At 41.1% G+C, this 18,451-nt stretch overlaps 2 protein-coding genes across 4 annotated transcripts; one reads left to right on the top strand and one right to left on the bottom strand.

Moving 5' to 3' along the window:
• The first annotated feature begins 4,646 nt into the window (after positions 1-4,646).
• On the top strand, positions 4,647-8,640 carry ppiaa (peptidylprolyl isomerase Aa (cyclophilin A)). Its single transcript, XM_034692049.1, has 4 exons — positions 4,647-4,794; positions 7,368-7,487; positions 7,869-8,041; positions 8,206-8,640. Exons 1-4 carry the CDS (start codon positions 4,726-4,728, stop codon positions 8,336-8,338), a joined length of 495 nt encoding a protein of 164 aa, XP_034547940.1. The 5' UTR covers positions 4,647-4,725; the 3' UTR covers positions 8,339-8,640.
• A 3,764-nt stretch (positions 8,641-12,404) lies between these two features.
• Positions 12,405-17,483, bottom strand: LOC117819139 (dickkopf-related protein 4-like). 3 transcript variants are annotated; one of them, XM_034692379.1, is made up of 5 exons: positions 17,420-17,483; positions 17,049-17,231; positions 13,963-14,076; positions 13,687-13,840; positions 12,405-13,454 (listed from the first exon to the last, which is right to left on the bottom strand). In XM_034692379.1, exons 2-5 carry the CDS (start codon positions 17,157-17,159, stop codon positions 13,150-13,152), a joined length of 684 nt encoding a protein of 227 aa, XP_034548270.1. In that variant the 5' UTR covers positions 17,160-17,231; positions 17,420-17,483; the 3' UTR covers positions 12,405-13,149. The 3 variants fall into 3 exon arrangements, with proteins under 3 accessions (XP_034548270.1, XP_034548271.1, XP_034548272.1); XM_034692380.1 differs by lacking the exons at positions 17,049-17,231; positions 17,420-17,483 and adding an exon at positions 15,434-15,468; XM_034692381.1 differs by lacking the exons at positions 17,049-17,231; positions 17,420-17,483 and adding an exon at positions 15,251-15,295.
• Positions 17,484-18,451: the final 968 nt, after the last annotated feature.

Here is an 18,451-nt window from a genome sequence, read left to right as displayed (position 1 = left end):
TTATAAACTGGACAGACTGATCGTCGGCTCTGGGAAGAAGAAGTCTTTACTGAAAGTTTTAAACAGGTAACAAGAAAATTAGATTCACTGTTTCACTGAGCAGTCTGTCTCACAGATGAGAATTCATTATAATAATAATAATTTGTAGGAGTTATGAAACTCTTCTGGGTACTCAAAGATTCTCTACATAAGGTGTGAAATAAGAAATTGATTAAAAGAATATAACAATTATAAAAAAATAATAAATGAAATAATTGCAAATAATAAAAGATAAAATAATTAAATATGATAATACAATAAAAAATAAGCATTATAATAATCAAAATTAAAATAGAGAAGACAACAATTGAAAATGAAATAATTAAAAAAGGTAATAATACAATTATAAAAAAAATAATTATAAAATAATGAAATGTAATAATAGTTATACAAAAATAATAAAATACTAAATAATTCAAAATGAAATGATTAGAAATAGTGATGATACAAAAAGAGAAGTACAAATAAAATAATAAAAATAACAAAATAACAAAATGAAAAATAGAAAAAATAAAACACAACAAAGACTTAACAGCAGAAAAAAAATAAAGTTGTAAATTTACAACAATTAAGTCATAATATTTAAGTATAAATGAAGTCTCATAACATTAAGAGAAGATCAGATTTAATTTATTGATCTCCATTGGGGGAAATTCTTTTGTTACAACATACTTGCATAGTTCAAAATGTAATAACAATAAATATGGTAATGATGAATGTAAAATAGAATGAAATAAAATAAAAATAGAATAAAATAAGATCTGGCAAATATTACAGATATATACACTAAGTACAGTTCTTTCTGATGAATAGATAGTGATGAAGTTATGACAGATAAAATTGCCCCAGGTTATTAAAACACATACACAGTATGAAGAACAGTGCAAGATTAGGACTGAATTCTCATAAATTTACGCTCTAATCTTTTGAATTTAAGACTTGATTTCTGACTTTTTCTCATAAATTCACAACTCTCTTCTTGCAAACATTTTTTCTCTTAGATTTTCCTAAAATGACGACTTCATTCTAATAGTTGCTTTTTTCCCCCTCCTCAATTATCCTTCATATAAATCGATTTCAGTGGTTTCAAAATGTAATTTTTCAGGCAAAAATTGTCCTCAATAATCCAGTCCTAGTTCCCTCCTTCAGAGGATTTGTTCTTCCTCTCCTGTGAGATTTCTCTTTACGTTATCTTCAGTTCATCCCGGACCTGACTGGAGAAGGTGAGATTTTATTAAAAGCAAATTAAACCTTGTCAGTAAGACAAAAACTAAATATCTGCAGCCTTGAGAATGGATCAGATCTAGTCCCATCTTCCAGACAGGACTCATCTTAATCCACCATGAGCAGAGCACTTCGCAGCATTTAGCAAGTTACAGTGGCAAGGACAAACTTCCTTTAACAGGCAGAAACCTCCAGCAGGACCAGACTCATTTGTACTGTTGGGGTTAAATTGCCCTTCATGGTGTCAGAGTACACTGTGTCCTCTCTGTGAGCATCAATGACAGGTTGTCAGACGCCATTGAAGGTCACTGATCAATACCAGGCCCCCCACCATCCGCCAGCTTCGCTCTCAATCCCGGCTCAAAGACTCACCTCTACCTGGAGAACCAAGAAAACCACGGCCTCCCAAAAGTCTACATCTGGAAAAGGACCAAGTAACTAATTATCTTCTGACTGTTAGAAACACACCATCATCAAAGCAAGGCTATAAAAGGAAGTTATTTGTTTACAGGAAAACCCCAAAGAGGAGTTAAAAATGGAAACCTTAGTACTCAGCAAATTGGTTAAGGACTAACCATAGACCTTTCTGGAGTCCCTGAGCTCCCTTGTCTCGTAGGTTCCTCTGTATCTCTGCTGCTGTGGACGTGCCAGACTCCAGCTACTACAACTACTACTATCCGTCTCCCCACTATCATCTCTCTCTCTCTTCATCTCCCTCTATCCCTCTCTCCAACTTGGTCTCAGCAGATGTGTGTCTAACATGAGTCTGGTCCTGCTGGAGGTTTCTGCCTGTTAAAGGAAGTTTGTCCTTGCCACTGTAACTTGCTAAATGCTGCAAAGTGCTCTGCTCATGGTGGATTAAGATGAGATCAGACTGAGTCCTGTCTTTAAGATGGGGCTGGATCTGATCCTGTCTTGAAGTTGGGTCTTTGTTAATAATAGAACATAGAGTACGGTCTAGACCTGCTACTTGAAAAGAGTCTGAGGAGAACGTTTGTTGGGTTTTGGGGCTATATAAATAAAGATTGATGGATTGAAGTTGTGTCCTCAGTTAGTTTATTTGTACTGTAGAGATCGTCTATCTTGAATTGGTGTGTATGTGGTTTCCAGTACTTCCGGAGTCAGCATCCAGTGGACACTTGATGAACTGCAGTTTTTAACACTTCCACATTGGCTTCAATTCTCGTGCCAACACTTTGGGAACCCCTGCTTTGCAGTAACAGTAAAAATGCAGTTTTACCATAGACTGTATAAATAATAGATATAGTATCAGTAACGTCACCCATCTGTTTTTGAAGCGCTGTTTTGAGGCCAATCAGCGGCGGCAGCCATATTGCTGCTGTTGAATGATTTTGATGTAAAGAGGCGGAGTTTGAGCCTCCTCGCCAACAGCTACAGTGTTCCCACCAAGCGTGCCGGATACGGCCCTGGTGGTGAGGCTTTCAGCAGTGTGACTGCCCCCTGGTGGCTGGCTGCAGTATAGGTCAAAAAATCCGTCTCCCCCATTCATTTGAATGGAGGAGCAGTCAAACTTTAAAAAATAAATACACGTCTTATGAATGTTTCTCCCATCCGTATGCTGCGGTGATATGTAGTTAGTATTTGACTGTTTTGTGTTCAAGTCCTCTTTTTTCTGAAAAGTTTCTTTTTCGTTAGTTATTAGAGTTTAAAAAACGGGGTTTTACTTCCTGTTTCCTTTGATTCACAGCCGCCGTAGAGTGAGACTTCAAAGGACACACAGCGTCTTGTGACGTCACGCTGTAGGGCGGAGCTTATTACAGTGGCTTCACAGGCTCTGGCTGCACAATAGCGGCGCCCAGGAGAGGGATTTTTGGCTTCAGAACCGTACAACGGGAAGAGGCGGAGCAACGCTGTCCATTTTTATTTACAGTCTATGGTTCCCACCTGTCAATCAAGTCAGCTGTGCCTCTCATTGGACGACTCGTAATCTCAATATCTTTGAAATGACCGTGTTATGAAAATATTCACCCCCCGTACAGTGTGAGCCGATCCAGAAATGAGCGATCCAGGCTACACCATAGACTGTAAAAAATATGGACGTAGTATCCGTGACGTCACCCATCTGTTCCTGAGAGCTGTTTTGAAGCAAATCGACGGCGGCAGCCATATTGGAAATGCGGAACTCAACCAGGTAGAGTGTGACGTAGTGTGAGCCTCTTAGCCAATGGCTGTGTGTTCCCCGACCGGGAGTCACGTCAGTCATGTCCTTATTTGGGCAAAACTCGTAATCCTAATATCTTCTGAACCGTCACGTTAGAAAAAAATTCACTCCCCGTACAGTGTGTGCCGATAGAGAGATTAGCTTCATAGGGCCAAGCCGTTTTTTGAACCAGGCTGTAAACATGTTTATTAATGCTGCAAAGATCGTCTTTTTCCCATTCATATCTACGTAGTTTCCGGTGTTTCTGCAGCCAGCCTCAAGCGGATTCTCGATGTATTGCAGTTTATAGCACTTCCGCATTGGCTTCATCGTTTGAGACCGGAGTTTGCCGCTTGGGCTACACTCGTCTTTTGAGCCAGGCTGTAAACATGTTTATTTCTGCTGTAAAGATCGGCTTCTTTAAATTGGTGTGTATGTGGTTTTCGGTACTTCCAGGGCCAGCCTCAAGCGGATCCTCAATGAACTGCAGGTTTTAGCACTTCTGCATTGGCTTTATATTTTGAGGCCAGAGGTTGCCGCTTGGCTCAAACTCAGACCAAATGAACCAGAAGAACCTCCAGGATCCTGACCCTGAGACTTCCTGTGAAACATTTTGTTCTTATTCACCCTCATAAAGACAAACCTTTAATCTGCTCTAGAACTCCTCTCAGAGTTTCCCTTTGCTCTGACTCTAATGAAAGCATGAGTTTGATGTGGTTTGAATCTAAACACGAACTTTGGACGCTAACTTTCCTCTCTAAATGCAGATAACGGGACAGACCGCGCCCAAACCGCGTGCCCGCGCGCACACACTTCCCTCGATGTCGGGAGCGCGCACAGACTGCAGGCCTCCATGTGCACTCACCGCGCGCGCTGCACGTATTGGACGCCAAGTCTGTCAGTGATGTATGGCGCGCGCTCCCCCGAAAGACTTGTGTTTCATCTCCACACGGGGTCAGCTGAGAGGGGCGGTGTTAGCGAGCTCGCGCTGTGTCATCAAGCCGGCCAACTACCACCCCCCCACCCGGAGCGGGACCCTGATACACGAACCAAACCCCCCCTGACATGTGTCTGTCCATTTAGAGACCAGTAGAGGACAAGTCAGGATCCCTGGCTGCTGATTGGCTGAGACAACTGTCACTCACTTCCTCCTGCGTCCCTGATTGGCTCGCTGTGAGTTGACTCCGCCCCCCGGCGTCTTATATAAAATTAATCCACTCCGCTCCATCTTTTTCGGATCCTTGTGGCCTCACGAACCCTCTCACCGGAAAACCGTTACGTCCATCCAGTCCAGATCCGAAATGGCCAAGCCAAGAGTTTTCTTCGATGTCACGTCCGACGGGGCCCCCATGGGCCGGATCGTAATGGAGGTAAACCGGCTTCTTTGATTCAGGATCACCAGAGACGGGCTGGTCTCTGTGAGCCTGCGGGTCTTCACTCAGTCCTGGTCCTGAGCCAACAACCTCTGCTTTTTGATAGTACAGTTTAATTAAGGGGTCCAACGTGAACCTGAGTCCATCTGTGTGTGTGTGGGGGAGGGGGTCGCATGTAGCTTAAAGAGCTAACATGAGCCGAGCTGTCAGGACCAGGATCCTGGAGACCATGTGCACGTGTTTGTGGCTGAGAGCCAGATCCTCCGAGACCTACCGGGACCGTGTAGCGGTTTTTAGTCTGTCCCCGTTATCACTGATGAGAACCTGTATTCAGTTAGACCTCCTTAGACCCGGTCCTGGGTCTGAGTTAGTCCTTTTGTGGAATTATGTTAAAAAATAATAAACGCATTAAAGCTCCTCAGACCCACTCCGGGTCCTGGATTATAATTTGATCAGGTTCATGTTTTTAAAGAGCCACAGGTTTAATGAGGTCTCCCTGGGGCCCGGGTCAGTATGTGGTCTTAATCAGAACCCTGTAAAGCCCTGTAAAGCCCTGCGCGTGCTAACTGAACATGAGTCTCGCGCTGCTCTTTGTTGCGGGGCCTCCTCGCGCCCGGGAAACCCGCTGCTTCATTAAAGGGACAGGACACCAATTAACATTAATTTATTAACCTTTATTTAAAACAGGAGATCAAACACCCACTGTGTGTGTGTGTTGGTGTGTGTGTGTGTGTGTAGCTCAGGCTAACGGCACCGGTTCCGGTTTTAATGAAGGGGAGCAGTTCTGGAAAGTTCCACTGTGATGGCGCGGTGTGGGGGGGAGGAGGAGGGGGGGGGCTGCATGACTAAAAAATGCGGATGTAGGCCGACGGTCTCCTGCCCCTTTGTGTCCACGATGAATAAGCAAAAACGTTACATAACAGGTAGACCCGGTCTACACGGTCTACGCCGGGACCCGGTTCACACAAAGGCCTGTAGACAGACCTGCTCGGTGTTAGCTAAACGCAGCTAGCATGCTAGCTTACACTTCCAGCCATTTTGTTCTCACAGACCGAGCTGTGCCCCATTATGGGCGTCACCGAGATGTGGCACCAGATCCGAGCTAAATCTGGACCCCCAAGACCCGAGCTGGTTCTGCACAGCTGCAAACCTGTTAGATGGATGAGAGAGTCCTTTTATTCGTCCCACAGAGGGGACATTTAAAGTGTTACAGCAGCAAAGCAGACTAAACAGTATTAAGTAAACAAGGGCCTTTTAAAATAGTAATTATTAAAAAGGTATTTGCAATTAAAAAGTAAAATCTTACAAACATACACACAACTAAAGTAAATACACAAACCCAGTGATGCAGTGAAACATGTGCACTGACTTGTAGCAGGTTAGACATAATGTACAGAACTGAGAAGATGGGTAGAAAAGAAGTATTGCTCATGAAAGGAGAGAGGACTAAGTCTGTAACCTTTACAGGCTCACCAGTTTACCCAACATACAGTGACCTCACATAATGGTCCCTGTAAGACATCATACGATCCTGAAGTGGTTCAGTTTCTGCTGCTTTTCTTACATGTCCATGTAGAACCCTGCTCTGCTAAGTGTCTGGCATCAACCCAGCTAATGATATTAATCTTTGGCCTCACTGGGAGCAGGTCTGCAGACAGATTCAGGACTGCATTGGGACTGCAACACCTAGTGCTGACCGAGGACTGCGGGTCTTATTGTAACCCCAACATTAGGATGAACCTGTGCTAGAGAAACGGGTCTGAGGAGATGCAGTTTGTGTTGCTGAATCTGCGTCCTGCAGACTAAAGCACATGAAGTTGTTTTCTATTAAAGCCCTGAACCATCCTAGCTGTCTTGCGAGGCCCTCTTTAATTATTCAGGTCTGGTCTCTGTTACTACTGAGCAGGTGGAACGCTGTAACTTCACGTGCTGTTCCAAGACCAGCTGCAGTACTTGCTGCAGCCCCCTCTGCACCCCCCTCCCTCCCTCTGAACATACTTGCATGGCAGCGTCACCAGTGTGCAGGGCATGCAGATACTCCCGACTGGTGCAATGCTGCATTCCTGCATCACCTTGACATAACACCGTAACCACAGACTAACCACATAAAGACCGCGTCTGGTTTAATAGGCTGGAACTGCTGCCTGCAGGCTCCAGCAAGTCTCTGATCTGAATCCAGCTCTCATCGCTGCAGCTGCTGTTTGTAAATGTAGAGTCAGGTTGATTCTTCAGAGTCTGCATTGAGGCACATTTTGAAATCCTGCTTAGTTGTGACTGTCTTTAAAAAGGCACATTGATATAGAGATGTGTAACTTTGATTTCATTTCTGCAGACAGCCTCATGTCACCTGTCTGCAGTCTGCTGAACGCACTCTGTACCAAGTGATTGTGTAACTCTAAATCCAAACGGCTCAAAGGGAGCAAAGTGCACCACGTCTAATAAACCTGCTCTGAATCCGGCCGGTGGGCAACCAGTCAAATGTAAGAGTCTGTCTCGTCACTGACGGCGGACTTCACACCCTGATTTACACCTTTTTAATGACCTGATGTGATCTCTTTGTGTTTCTGCAGCTCCACGCCGACGTGGTGCCCAAGACCGCAGAGAACTTCCGCGCCCTCTGCACCGGCGAGAAGGGCTTCGGCTACAAGGGCTCCACGTTCCACCGCGTCATCCCCCAGTTCATGTGCCAGGTAATCACGCAGCTAGTTTGATCCACAACACAAGCCAAGAGCTGGTTCACGTATTGAAGACTTCAAACTACTAGTCATCCGCCTCAGGTGGTTTGAGGAACCCTGATACGGTGGAGGAGGCGATGTGTGCCCCACAATGACTGATGATGGAAAGACCATCATGATACCTTGCTATTTCTTCTTCACTGTGAATTACAAAGAATCCTTTAAAGGTGAAGAGGAGGTTGAGTGTCCAGTAGAGACCCATGTTGGTTTTAAATGATGTGTTTGGCCCCTTTTATGATTATTTGTAAACATTGAACCCTTGTCTTCCTCCCAGGCTGTTTAAAAGCAGCTGTAGTTTAGAAGTTTGGGTGTTGAACTCTGTGTTTGATCATGCAGGGCGGTGACTTCACCAACCACAACGGAACCGGCGGAAAGTCCATCTATGGCAACAAGTTCGCCGACGAGAACTTCACTCTGAAGCACACCGGTTCCGGCATCCTGTCCATGGCCAACGCTGGACCAAACACAAACGGGTCCCAGTTCTTCATCTGCACAGAAAAGACAAGCTGGTAAGGACACACAGGACACACAGGACACACAGGACACACAGAGCACACAGAACACACAGAACACACAGAGCACTGCAGACTGTTGTCGGTGCATGCACCTCCGTTTTTAGTGTTTTAGTAGCAGCTGGTTGTGTTTCTGATAAATGCTCCTGTCTCTTCTGCAGGCTTGATGGAAAGCACGTGGTGTTCGGTCAGGTGGTGGAGGGTCTGGACATCGTCAAAAAGATGGAGGCCAAAGGCACCCAGAGCGGCAAAACTTCCTCCAAGCTCGCCATCGCTGACTGCGGGCAGCTCTGAGCTCCAGCACTTAACCTTTCTGCTCGTCCTGTAGCCGCACCCCTGTAGGCTCCAGCCCCCCCCTCCCTAACCCCCCCCCCATCCAGTTCAACATTCCTATTGATGGAGATTCAGCTGATTCCCCCCCCCCCTCCCTGTCCCTTCTTTTATATTCTGTTGTTAAAATAATGTTGTTGCATTTGTGACTTTGCCTTTAAAGTTTCTTTTGCATTAACGTTTTTTCCACAAAGCCCCAACGGTTTTTTTGTTAAGTCGAAAAATGAAATGAGAGAAAATAAAAGAAGTTGCCTTGACAATTGAAATATTTGTGCTGTTTTGTTTTTTTGGCCCCAAAAAACTCACTATTTATTGAGCCGAGTACTGAGCTCGAACATAGAGAGGTGAGGAGAGTCTGTCACCATAATCATACCAAACACCAAGGTAGCCAACTCTCACGCTCCCCTTCACTGTCAGTCTCACGCTCTCACTCTGCCCGGACAAATCTCACGCCAGATCACAACACCATAAAAACTCTGATCGATCAGCTGCTCAAACGCAGGATTCTGATCTACCCTACAAAATATCAATGCATCCATTAGACTCAGAGGAATATACCCAAAGATTTTTTAAAACAACGTAATAGTCTGAAAGTAGAAAAATTAGAAATATATTACAAATCTAAAGAAAAATAAATGCATACAAAATATTTAAATTGATAATTTAAATAAAAAAATATATGATAAATTACAGTAAACTTGAAAGAAAGATAAAGAAACAAAATGTGTATTTGTGTATATCACAAATCTAACAATGATAAACTCCATGAAGACTCTGATCAACTTTGGGACTTTAATTTAACACCCCAGAAAGTGTTGAAGTGTGTAAACTTTTTCCTTATTTTTTTTTTACCTCTGATTTAAATTGAACTTCTCATTTTTTTTAAAGGGTTCAAATGACAGATCTGATTTTACTAGAATGTAATCTTCTTTCAGGGATTTGAATTCATATTTAAAATGTTTTGCTCAATCGTGTTTTCCTTTCACATCATTAAATTTCAAGCACAAATGTTCAGAATGCAGGAATTAAAAATGTCCCACTGTCATCACCACTCTCCATTCTAATGTTAAATCCTATTAATGTGGTGAAAATAAGTGCACGCGATAAAATGCAAATATGTGATTAGGTCCACGTCATGAAAGCGTACAGGAAGGACAAACTACCCTAATGCTGAATCTTTATAAAGTGAGTTCTGTCCACAGACTGTATATTCTGCCTCTTCAGACTCTGCAGTAAGGGCTAACGGGCTAGCTAACACATGTAGGCTGCTTTGATGCTAGCTACCGACTCTTCTTCTACGTTTGCTTGTTTGTTCCTGCCGTTTCTTCTTCGTCTGTCAGTTTAACGGCGGGCCGCAACCAGGGAAAAGAACCACGAGCGCCCCCCCCACTGCAAACAATCAGACTTTATATGTAAAGAGCTTTTCATACAATGATACTGTAACACAGTGCTGTATGTAAGAATAATACAAAATATTAGAGGACACACCCCACATAAAAATAATAAATATTAGAAAAATAAAAATATATATTTTTCATAAAAAAATAATACAATTAAAATTAAAAAAATAAGAAGACCCCCCTCACATACAAATAATATTAAAAAGCAAGAATCCCCCCCATATAAAATAATAGTAATATAAATTTTAAAAACAAGACCCATCCATAAAAATAATAACAGTAAAAATTAAAAAGTAAGAAGACCCCTTCTTCCACTTAAAATTCTAATAAATCGAAAATAAGAAGACACATCCATAATAATAATACAAACTAGAAAAATAAAAAAACACATTTTTTAAAAGAAGCCCAACCCCACATAAAAATAATAGAAATTAGAAAAATAAAAAAGTCTTTTTTTAAAAGAATCCCAACCCCACATAAAAATAATAAAATTTGAATAAAAAATAAATAAGAAGACCCCCCCCTCACATACAAATAATAATAATACTAAAAAAACAACCCCTCCATATAAAATAATAGTTATAGAAATTTAAAAAATAAGAAGACCCTTCCCACACAAAAATGATAATAGTAAAAATTAAAAAGTAAGAAGACCCCTTCTTCCACTTAAAATTATAATAATAAATAAAAAATAAGAAGACCCATCCATAAAAAGAATAACAAAATATAAGAACCCCCCCCCCCAAAAAAAATAATTAGAAAAAATAAATATAATGAAGTTCCTGAATGCACTGAGGACAAGCTGTCATGATATCTTAATGTGGAAACACTGGAGGTTAAATAAGATGTTAAAACTCAACACAGAAAGTTAAACTCACTAAAATAAAATGAGTTACTAAGATAATAAAACTCAGAAACATTAAACCAGTAAAAATACTAAGATGCTACACTAAAAGTAAAACAGGATTCTGAGAGGTAATCTGTAGAAATCATAAAATGATAAGATCTAATTAATAACTAAATAAATCATGAAATAATCCACAATAATCTAAAATTAATAAATCACTGAATAACTCATATAAATATCTGTAATTATTAAAATAAGATGGTATATACTTAGTTAATAATATAAGATGGAATGATTATTATAAGAATAAGACTCTCCAGCAGAGGGCGCTCTTTAACTGCTGTGTTCTATTCAGTCATGACATTATGAGCACTAACAGGTGAAGAGAAACAACCTGATGATCTCCTCACAATCCCATCTGATGGTTTACATTTGTCTGTGAAATCCATGCAGTGAAAGCTGGACGACCGAATAAGTGTGATGATGTGAAGCTCTTTGATAATGACCAAATGAGACGACTGGGTCAACTCAGAACCCACCTAAAGGGGTCCCAGGAAGGAAAGCTGATGGACCTATGAGATGGTCCTGGGTGTGGGGTGGTGTCTGCAGGTCTAACATACAACAAGGCGACAAAATACAGATCATGTATTTATTAAAACACACTTTTATCAAAGTGCTTTTACAGGAGATGAGCGGGTTTTAATCCAGATGTCTTCTTCTATTTCTTTTAATCTTTTATCTTTTGTTGTTTTTAGTCTTCCAATATTGTTTTATCTTTTTGCAGTCTTAACCTTTTTAACTTCCTTTCTGTCATTTCTTCTTTCTGTCTTTCTTCCTCACTTTTCTCTTTTGTTGTCTTTTTGTTTATTTCTTATCTTAAAGCACTTTGTAACCCTGGTTTGAAAAGCTCTATATCAATAAAGATTATTATAATTATTATTTAGAAGTCAACAGATTATTTCTTCTAAAGCTCCTGAACCATCAACTTACATTTAAATCTCACCGTTCAAACAAACATAGTACTTCTGTCCTTACACCAGAAAATGTGTGTTTGTGTTGGAGTGAAGAAAAGATAGGAGCAGTCAGGAGTCACACAAGCTTTATTTTAATAAACAAAAGTGCTGAAATGACAGTTATCAAGAAAATATCTGAGCAACACCCAACAAACCCCAGACCACACGACTGTAGTGCTTCCAAATGTGACGTTTGGGACTTCTGTTCCATTAAGCGGTTGAAGTTGTCGTTATTTTGAATGTGGACTCTCAAAGCAGGGAATGATAGCTTTGAAGAGTCCTCATGAGGGTGCTCGTACACGACAGACAAGAGGAACAGCCCTGAGTCCTCATGAACTTTGCAAGAGCACGCTTTAAAGTGTGCGAGCCTCTAGGTCATGCGTGGCCTTTTCAAATGAGACTGATCAAGCTTTTTTGATCCCCTTAAATAGAAACACATAAACATGAACGTCTACAACCCCCACTGTCCCTCAAAGTGATTTAATGTGGCTTCATTTAGCTGGTCTGCAGAAAATGACCCTCCCTATATGAGCATGTGTCTGTGTTTCCTGTGCTGTTATGAATTAACCTGCTGCTACTGATGCTTTAGATAATTACCTGTTCACTAACCCTAAACTTAGGAGTCATCTGGCAACAAAGAAAGGCAGAAAACTCATCACACTTTCTATTTTCAAGGTTTTATTTCAAATGTAGAAACATTTTTTATCAATATTTTTTTTACTATAATGGGTAAAATGTACTATTTTTTAGATATCTGAAAAAAAAAAAAGAAAATTCTAGAAGACTTCTCATGACCCCCCATTTGTGTCTCGACACCCTCCTGGGGGGTCCTGACCCACACTTTGGGAACCCCTGGTCTACAATGATGATTCCTCAGTGGTCACATGATGTCAGGAGGGGCTGCGAGCTGAGCTGATGCTGCTTCCATAAATTATAAATTAAGATCCATGACTGAAATCCTTCACCAGGTCAAATCATAAAGTTGAAAACATCTGGTTGGTCTAAGTTTGGTCCGGTTTCGATACCAAGACTCTTGATTGTGGTTAGGGTTCAAAAAAGGTCATTAGTTATGTTGGTTAAATAATGCATGTGGGTCATGTACGTACAGAAGGTTAAGTAAAACTCAGACTGTAAACTCAACTCCTCTGAGGGGAAATCTTTTGCTCAAGTCACCTGACTTCCTCTTTATCCCCCTGTTATGACTCTTACATCCACTGGAGGGCGCCCCCTAACCATTGATGCTGTTACAGGCTGTAATAAGCTGGTGCACAGTTGACTTATACTCTTTGGATCTTGATGCTGACAGCCACAGCTCTCTGCCCTCCATCTGAATATTAACCACCACAACAGAAACCAGACTGCACACAAGGTCTGATCCAATATGGCGCCAGTGGTGATGACAGAACCTAGCCTCCACTAGAAAGAGGCTCGAATCACTAAGAACAACAATTTTCTACAAACTGAACCAAGTTAAATTAATTATGTTCCAGTGCTACAGAGTTTTTAGCTGATCTGTCAGCAGCTCGACTCAGCCGTCCTCCTCTTCTTCCCAGAATTCCTCATGTTCCTCTGGCTCTGACTGGGCAGACACACGCCCTGACCCTTTGCTTTTCCCGACTCCGCCCGGTTGACGGCGGTGCAGGACAGCCCCACTTCACAGTCGCAGCGTCCCAGCTTCCTCCTCAGTTTGCTGGACCCTCGCAGCAGACAGGCCTCACCCTCCGACGGGATCCTCTGGCACCGTTTACCGGTCAGATACCGGACACAACACAGACCGTCCGCGCAGTCCCCGGACCGCACACAGCTGGACATCTCTGGAGCTGGAAGACAAATATCACACACGTGTTACCAAGCAGCAACCTCTGGTGGTTCAAAAGTACGTCCATGTTCATGCACAAAAAGCTGCAGTTCCTCGAGTAACCACTAGAGGCTGGTCTCAAAGATGAGTCAACCCCCATTAGACCCCATGTTAAAAAGCCCAGATTTGGAGCAGCGCACAGAGCTCACAGAGCAGTGCATTCTGGGACTAGTAGTTGATTTCCAAACACTCACCTTTTGTCCTGTTGAAGCCATCGTTGCTCTGTGTGTCGGCCTCTGTGTCTCCATGTCTGTTCGCCTGTCTGTCCACCTGTCTGTCCACCTGTCTGTCCACCTGTCTGTCCTGGGGGGACGGTCTCCTCTGAGCTCTGTTACTGCACTGACTTCTCTGAAGATAGAAAAACATTAGAATTCATCAGCCTTAGAATCTGGAAATCTAAAATGTATGCCTTGTATTTTATTATTGATGTTTATATGCTCATGTCTGTCCAGTGTTTTTATCCAACTGACCCGAGGTGCAGCACAGTCCGGTGTTGAACATGGAGGTGTTGATTGATTGGAGTTGGACGTCATGTTTGTCCGGCGCCTCACAGGACGGTCCACTTGGTCTGCATTGGAACCATCCTGAACGACAGGTCAGAGAGATTCACCGTTAAGACCTCGTTTATTAAAGATACAACATGTGTCAGAATTCAACATTTAACTTCACTAAACATGCTGTTGGTTCCTTTTTTAAAAACGTATTATGCTTCATTGTGTATCTCTGTTTATAAACATGTAGCTCCTGTAACATCAGGGAAGTAACTTTCAGGTTGTTGTTTTCTCTGTTTAGCATGCTAACGGCTAACAGCAAACGAGAAGTTTATTTCATTTAGTTAACAAAAAATAAAAACTACAAATATCTTCAATACAATATATAATACAACCAACTAATACATTTATATGACAGGATTGAAATGACCAAGTTTAAAGCAGCCTAACAGCTAACAACACACTAACAGCTTTGATTAGGCTAACAGCTAGCAGCACGCTAAGCATCACTGCTTTTTAAGAATTTACAACAAACTTTAAGAGTATATGAATAAAGTATCAAACAACAGTCAGATTAACATAAAATTTAAGAGTTTGTTTTAAGATCGAAGCAGGCTAATAGTAAGCTAGCAGCTTTAATCAGGCTAACAGCGAGCAGGTGGAAAGAACCACTGTTTTTATTGAACAAACATTGAATAAAAGATTAAAAACACTTATAGAGAGTAGTAGCATAGTGTTATACAGCTGATTAAATCGAAAAATATATCTATCCTGGGGCTTCAAATGAAGGCCTAGATAAAAAAAAATAGATTGAAGCAGGCTAACAGCTAACAGCTAACAGCAGGCTAGAACGGTTGTTTTTATGTCAAATAAACAAATATTTACACACATAAATATGTACAAAACACGTATCTTCTAAAGTACAGCTTTACAGATTTACAGAAATTACGAAATACTGAGAAAATATTAAAATAAAGCATGCTAACAGCAGACTTTAGCTGCTTTTATCAAGCTAACGGCTAGCAGCAGCTATTATAAGCTAGCAGCAGATCACACTGCAGATTTATCAGTGCTGATAATAAAACAGATACTTCTTAATCTGTCACTTTTTCGTGTATGATTCTTACATATCACTGTTTTTATTACCACAGCAAGGCCTCTTCAATAATGCTAATCTATTTAGCTAGCATTCTACCCCAGCTGCTGCTGCTTCAACTGTTTAGCTAATGCTACCGACTCTACAGCTAAAACAACAGTGAGCACATACTTGCACCTGTAGCATATAGTGTTATAGAATAATACTATAATTAATAGTCTTAGTATTAAAGCCGCAGCAGGTAAACAAACAGAAACTTCAAAGTGGAATCAAATAATAATTCTGACATTAAACCGTCAATAAATAAAAACAGCACAGACAGCGTTTCTGTGAGGAAGGTATTAGAGTAATTACAGGTGGATAAATCAAACACATTGAGTTCCCATGGATGTTTCACACAGTGCAGTATAATTAATTCACTGTATAATCACATAAACACACCTAGCTTTAATATTACTGTGACAGCAGAGGATGAACTACAAACATACAAACTACAGATCTACTGTAAACTCATAGGAACACCTGAAGAAGAGCTGCTGACTAAAAATAGCTCAACTGAATTGAAAGAATAAAAAAAATAGATCACACATTTTACATTTTTATTGTGTTTTTATTTAATACCGAAATTAAAATGTACATTCTTAGCTGGACTTTAGAGCAGTTAGAGCTAAATTAACAAGTCTACATTAGTGCCAAAGTTTGAATCATGATTTACATCAAATCATCAGTTTTTTATTATTATAATTGACCAAATTAAGAGACAGAGGAAATAACAACTGCATGATGATTATACTCTGTAGCTGAGTGTTTTTACCAAATTATTTCTGCTGTAAATATTGAAGCTTGAATGATGTGGAATTTTAAAAACTGGAATAGGAGAGAAATCCTTTCCTTTCCTTATTCTAAAATCCTTTCCTTTGCTATCATATCCTCTCTAGTCCTTTCCTTCTTTACTTTCTAGTCCTCTCATTTCCTTTCCTTTCCTATCCTTTTCAATCCCTTGCTTTCTTTTCCTTTCCTATCCTATCATTTTCTTTCCTAGCCTGTTATTCCTTTCCCTATCCTTTCCTTTGCTTTCCAGTCATATCCTTTCCTATCATCTTCTTTCCTTTCTTTTCCTTTCGAATCCTGTCCTTTCCTATCCTATCCTCTCCTTTTCTTTCTTTTCCTTTCCTAGCCTGTTCTTCCTTTCCCTAACCTTCCTTTCCTTTCCGCTACATTTCTTTCCTTTGCTTTCTATTCATATCCTTTCCTATCCTTTCCTTTCCTAGCTTATTTTACCTTTCCCTAACTTTTCTTTTTTTTTCATTCCTTTCCTTTCATTTCTTTTCCTTTCCTTTCCTTTCCTATCCTATACTTTTCTTCCCTTTCCTTTCCTTTCATATCCTATACTTTTCTTTCCTTTTCTTTCTATTCATATCCTTTCCTATCCTTTCCTTTCCTAGCTTATTTTACCTTTCCCTAACCTTCCTTTTCTTTTCGTTCCTTTCCTTTCCTTTCCTTTCTTTTCCTTTCCTCTCCTATACTTTTCTTTCCTTCCTTTCCCTATCCTTCACTTCCTTTCCTTTCCTTTCTTATCCTATCATCCTTTCCTTTCCTATCTTTTCTATTGTTTCCTTTCCTTGATGTTGTCCTCTTCTTATTGTTATTACTGCTGTAAACACATTTCTCTTGATAAGACATTCAAATAAATGTAACCGTCATTAAAAGCCGTTATCTTGACGGGTGCTTTTTAATTAATAGGTACAATTATCTCCTTGAATGATATATTTTAACTATTTTTATTAGTTTACATGAATTTTTAAGTGTTTGCGCTCCTTTTCTAATTATTTACTTTCTTTATTCTGTTTTTTTTTTGTCTCCGTTTTTCACATTAAATGTCCTTTCAGCAGTCAGAGAGCATTTGATGGATAATCAGATCAAAGAAGTCTGCAGTAGAAATAGAAACACAACAAAGAAGTTTACTGACCGTGAGCTCAGAGCTCTGCTGCGTAGACTCTTTGGACGATCGGATGGTGTTGGAGTCCAGAGCCAGACCACAGACCAGGGACACACACAGGAAGCTGCGCCACATCCACATCCTCCAATCAATGGGTTTGATAATCACCTCTCTAAAAGTCAGTGAAACACTGGGTCCTCTCTCTGTCTCCTGCTGGAGGAGGTTTGATCTCTGATAAAAGTTTCAGAACTTCAAAAAACAAAATCAGCCTGACTTTAATTTGTATTTTTCTGTGCTGTGATCGTTTGAATCCTGTTTTTAGAAAAGTGTTCCAACAAACCTTCCTCTTTGTTTTAATTAAAGAGAATAAAAGCAGAGATTTGTTGTCAAAGAAATCAAACCTGTCAGTATCTGACTCTCTGTCTGTCTGCTGCCTTCAGGTGCGTTTGTTTTTTATACCCTCCCCTCTGCTCTGATCCGTCCTCTGTCAGCTCCCCGTCTCTCAGAAGTCTTGCAGCAGCGTTTGAAGCTTGACCGCATCAGTCGGCGGAGACAGCGCCTCCTTCCCTCGCTTCCTTCCTGGAAGCCCCGAGGCCTCAGGTGAGGCGGGCCGTTTGATACCTGACACCGCAGAGACCACAGAGATTAAACACACCTGGAGACACGAGACAGGTAGAGGAGCCGTCTGTGTGTGTGTGTGTGAGTGTGTGTGTGTGTGTGTGTGTGTGGTTTTACTTTATGTGGTCTGAGATGTTACTATAAAGCCTCATTAGAGCAGAGCCGGTCTGTGGCAGGCGGGCGGATGTGTGAGTGTTTACAGGTGATTAACGCTGATTAACAGACACAAGTGAATCCGCTTCATGATGACACCAAACAGGTGAACAGTAATCTCAGATCAGAGTCACATTAAAGAGATGTAAGGGACACCAGGTGTGTCTGTTTGATGGACAGGCGTCCCAGCCAATCAGGAACGAGGTGGTACAAACAAACGATGATTCAAAGACGCTCCTCATTCTGACTTTGTAACTGTGTGTCAGTATTACTCTAAGTTTAAGGTTTGAGGGTCTGAAATGTGAAGCTAGCGCAGAAGTGCCTCAAACCTGCGTTCTTGCTAATGGCCAGCAGGGGGCGACTCCACTAGCTGCGCCAAAGAAGTCTGAGTGTTTAAGAAACATTTATTGACTTTGTGGGGACTCAATTGGTTCTTTCAGGTCCTCTTCAACACACAATGACGTTTGTTTTTCACATGATGGTCCCTCCAACGATAACAGACGAAAAAAAGGAGGGTATGATTAACAAGCAGTCGGAGAAATGTCGTGTCAGATGTGTGATTTTACCGAGAGACAGTTTGTACGTTTCTAGCTAGTTCCAAACACCAGTTAGATGAGGCAGGCAACTTGGACTGCACGCTCTCCGGTGTGAACTCGTCCATG

Source organism: Notolabrus celidotus, chromosome 9 (assembly GCF_009762535.1).
Source record: "Notolabrus celidotus isolate fNotCel1 chromosome 9, fNotCel1.pri, whole genome shotgun sequence".
Classification (NCBI taxonomy): domain Eukaryota; kingdom Metazoa; phylum Chordata; class Actinopteri; order Labriformes; family Labridae; genus Notolabrus; species Notolabrus celidotus.
This window is presented reverse-complemented; position numbering and strand designations above follow the sequence as displayed.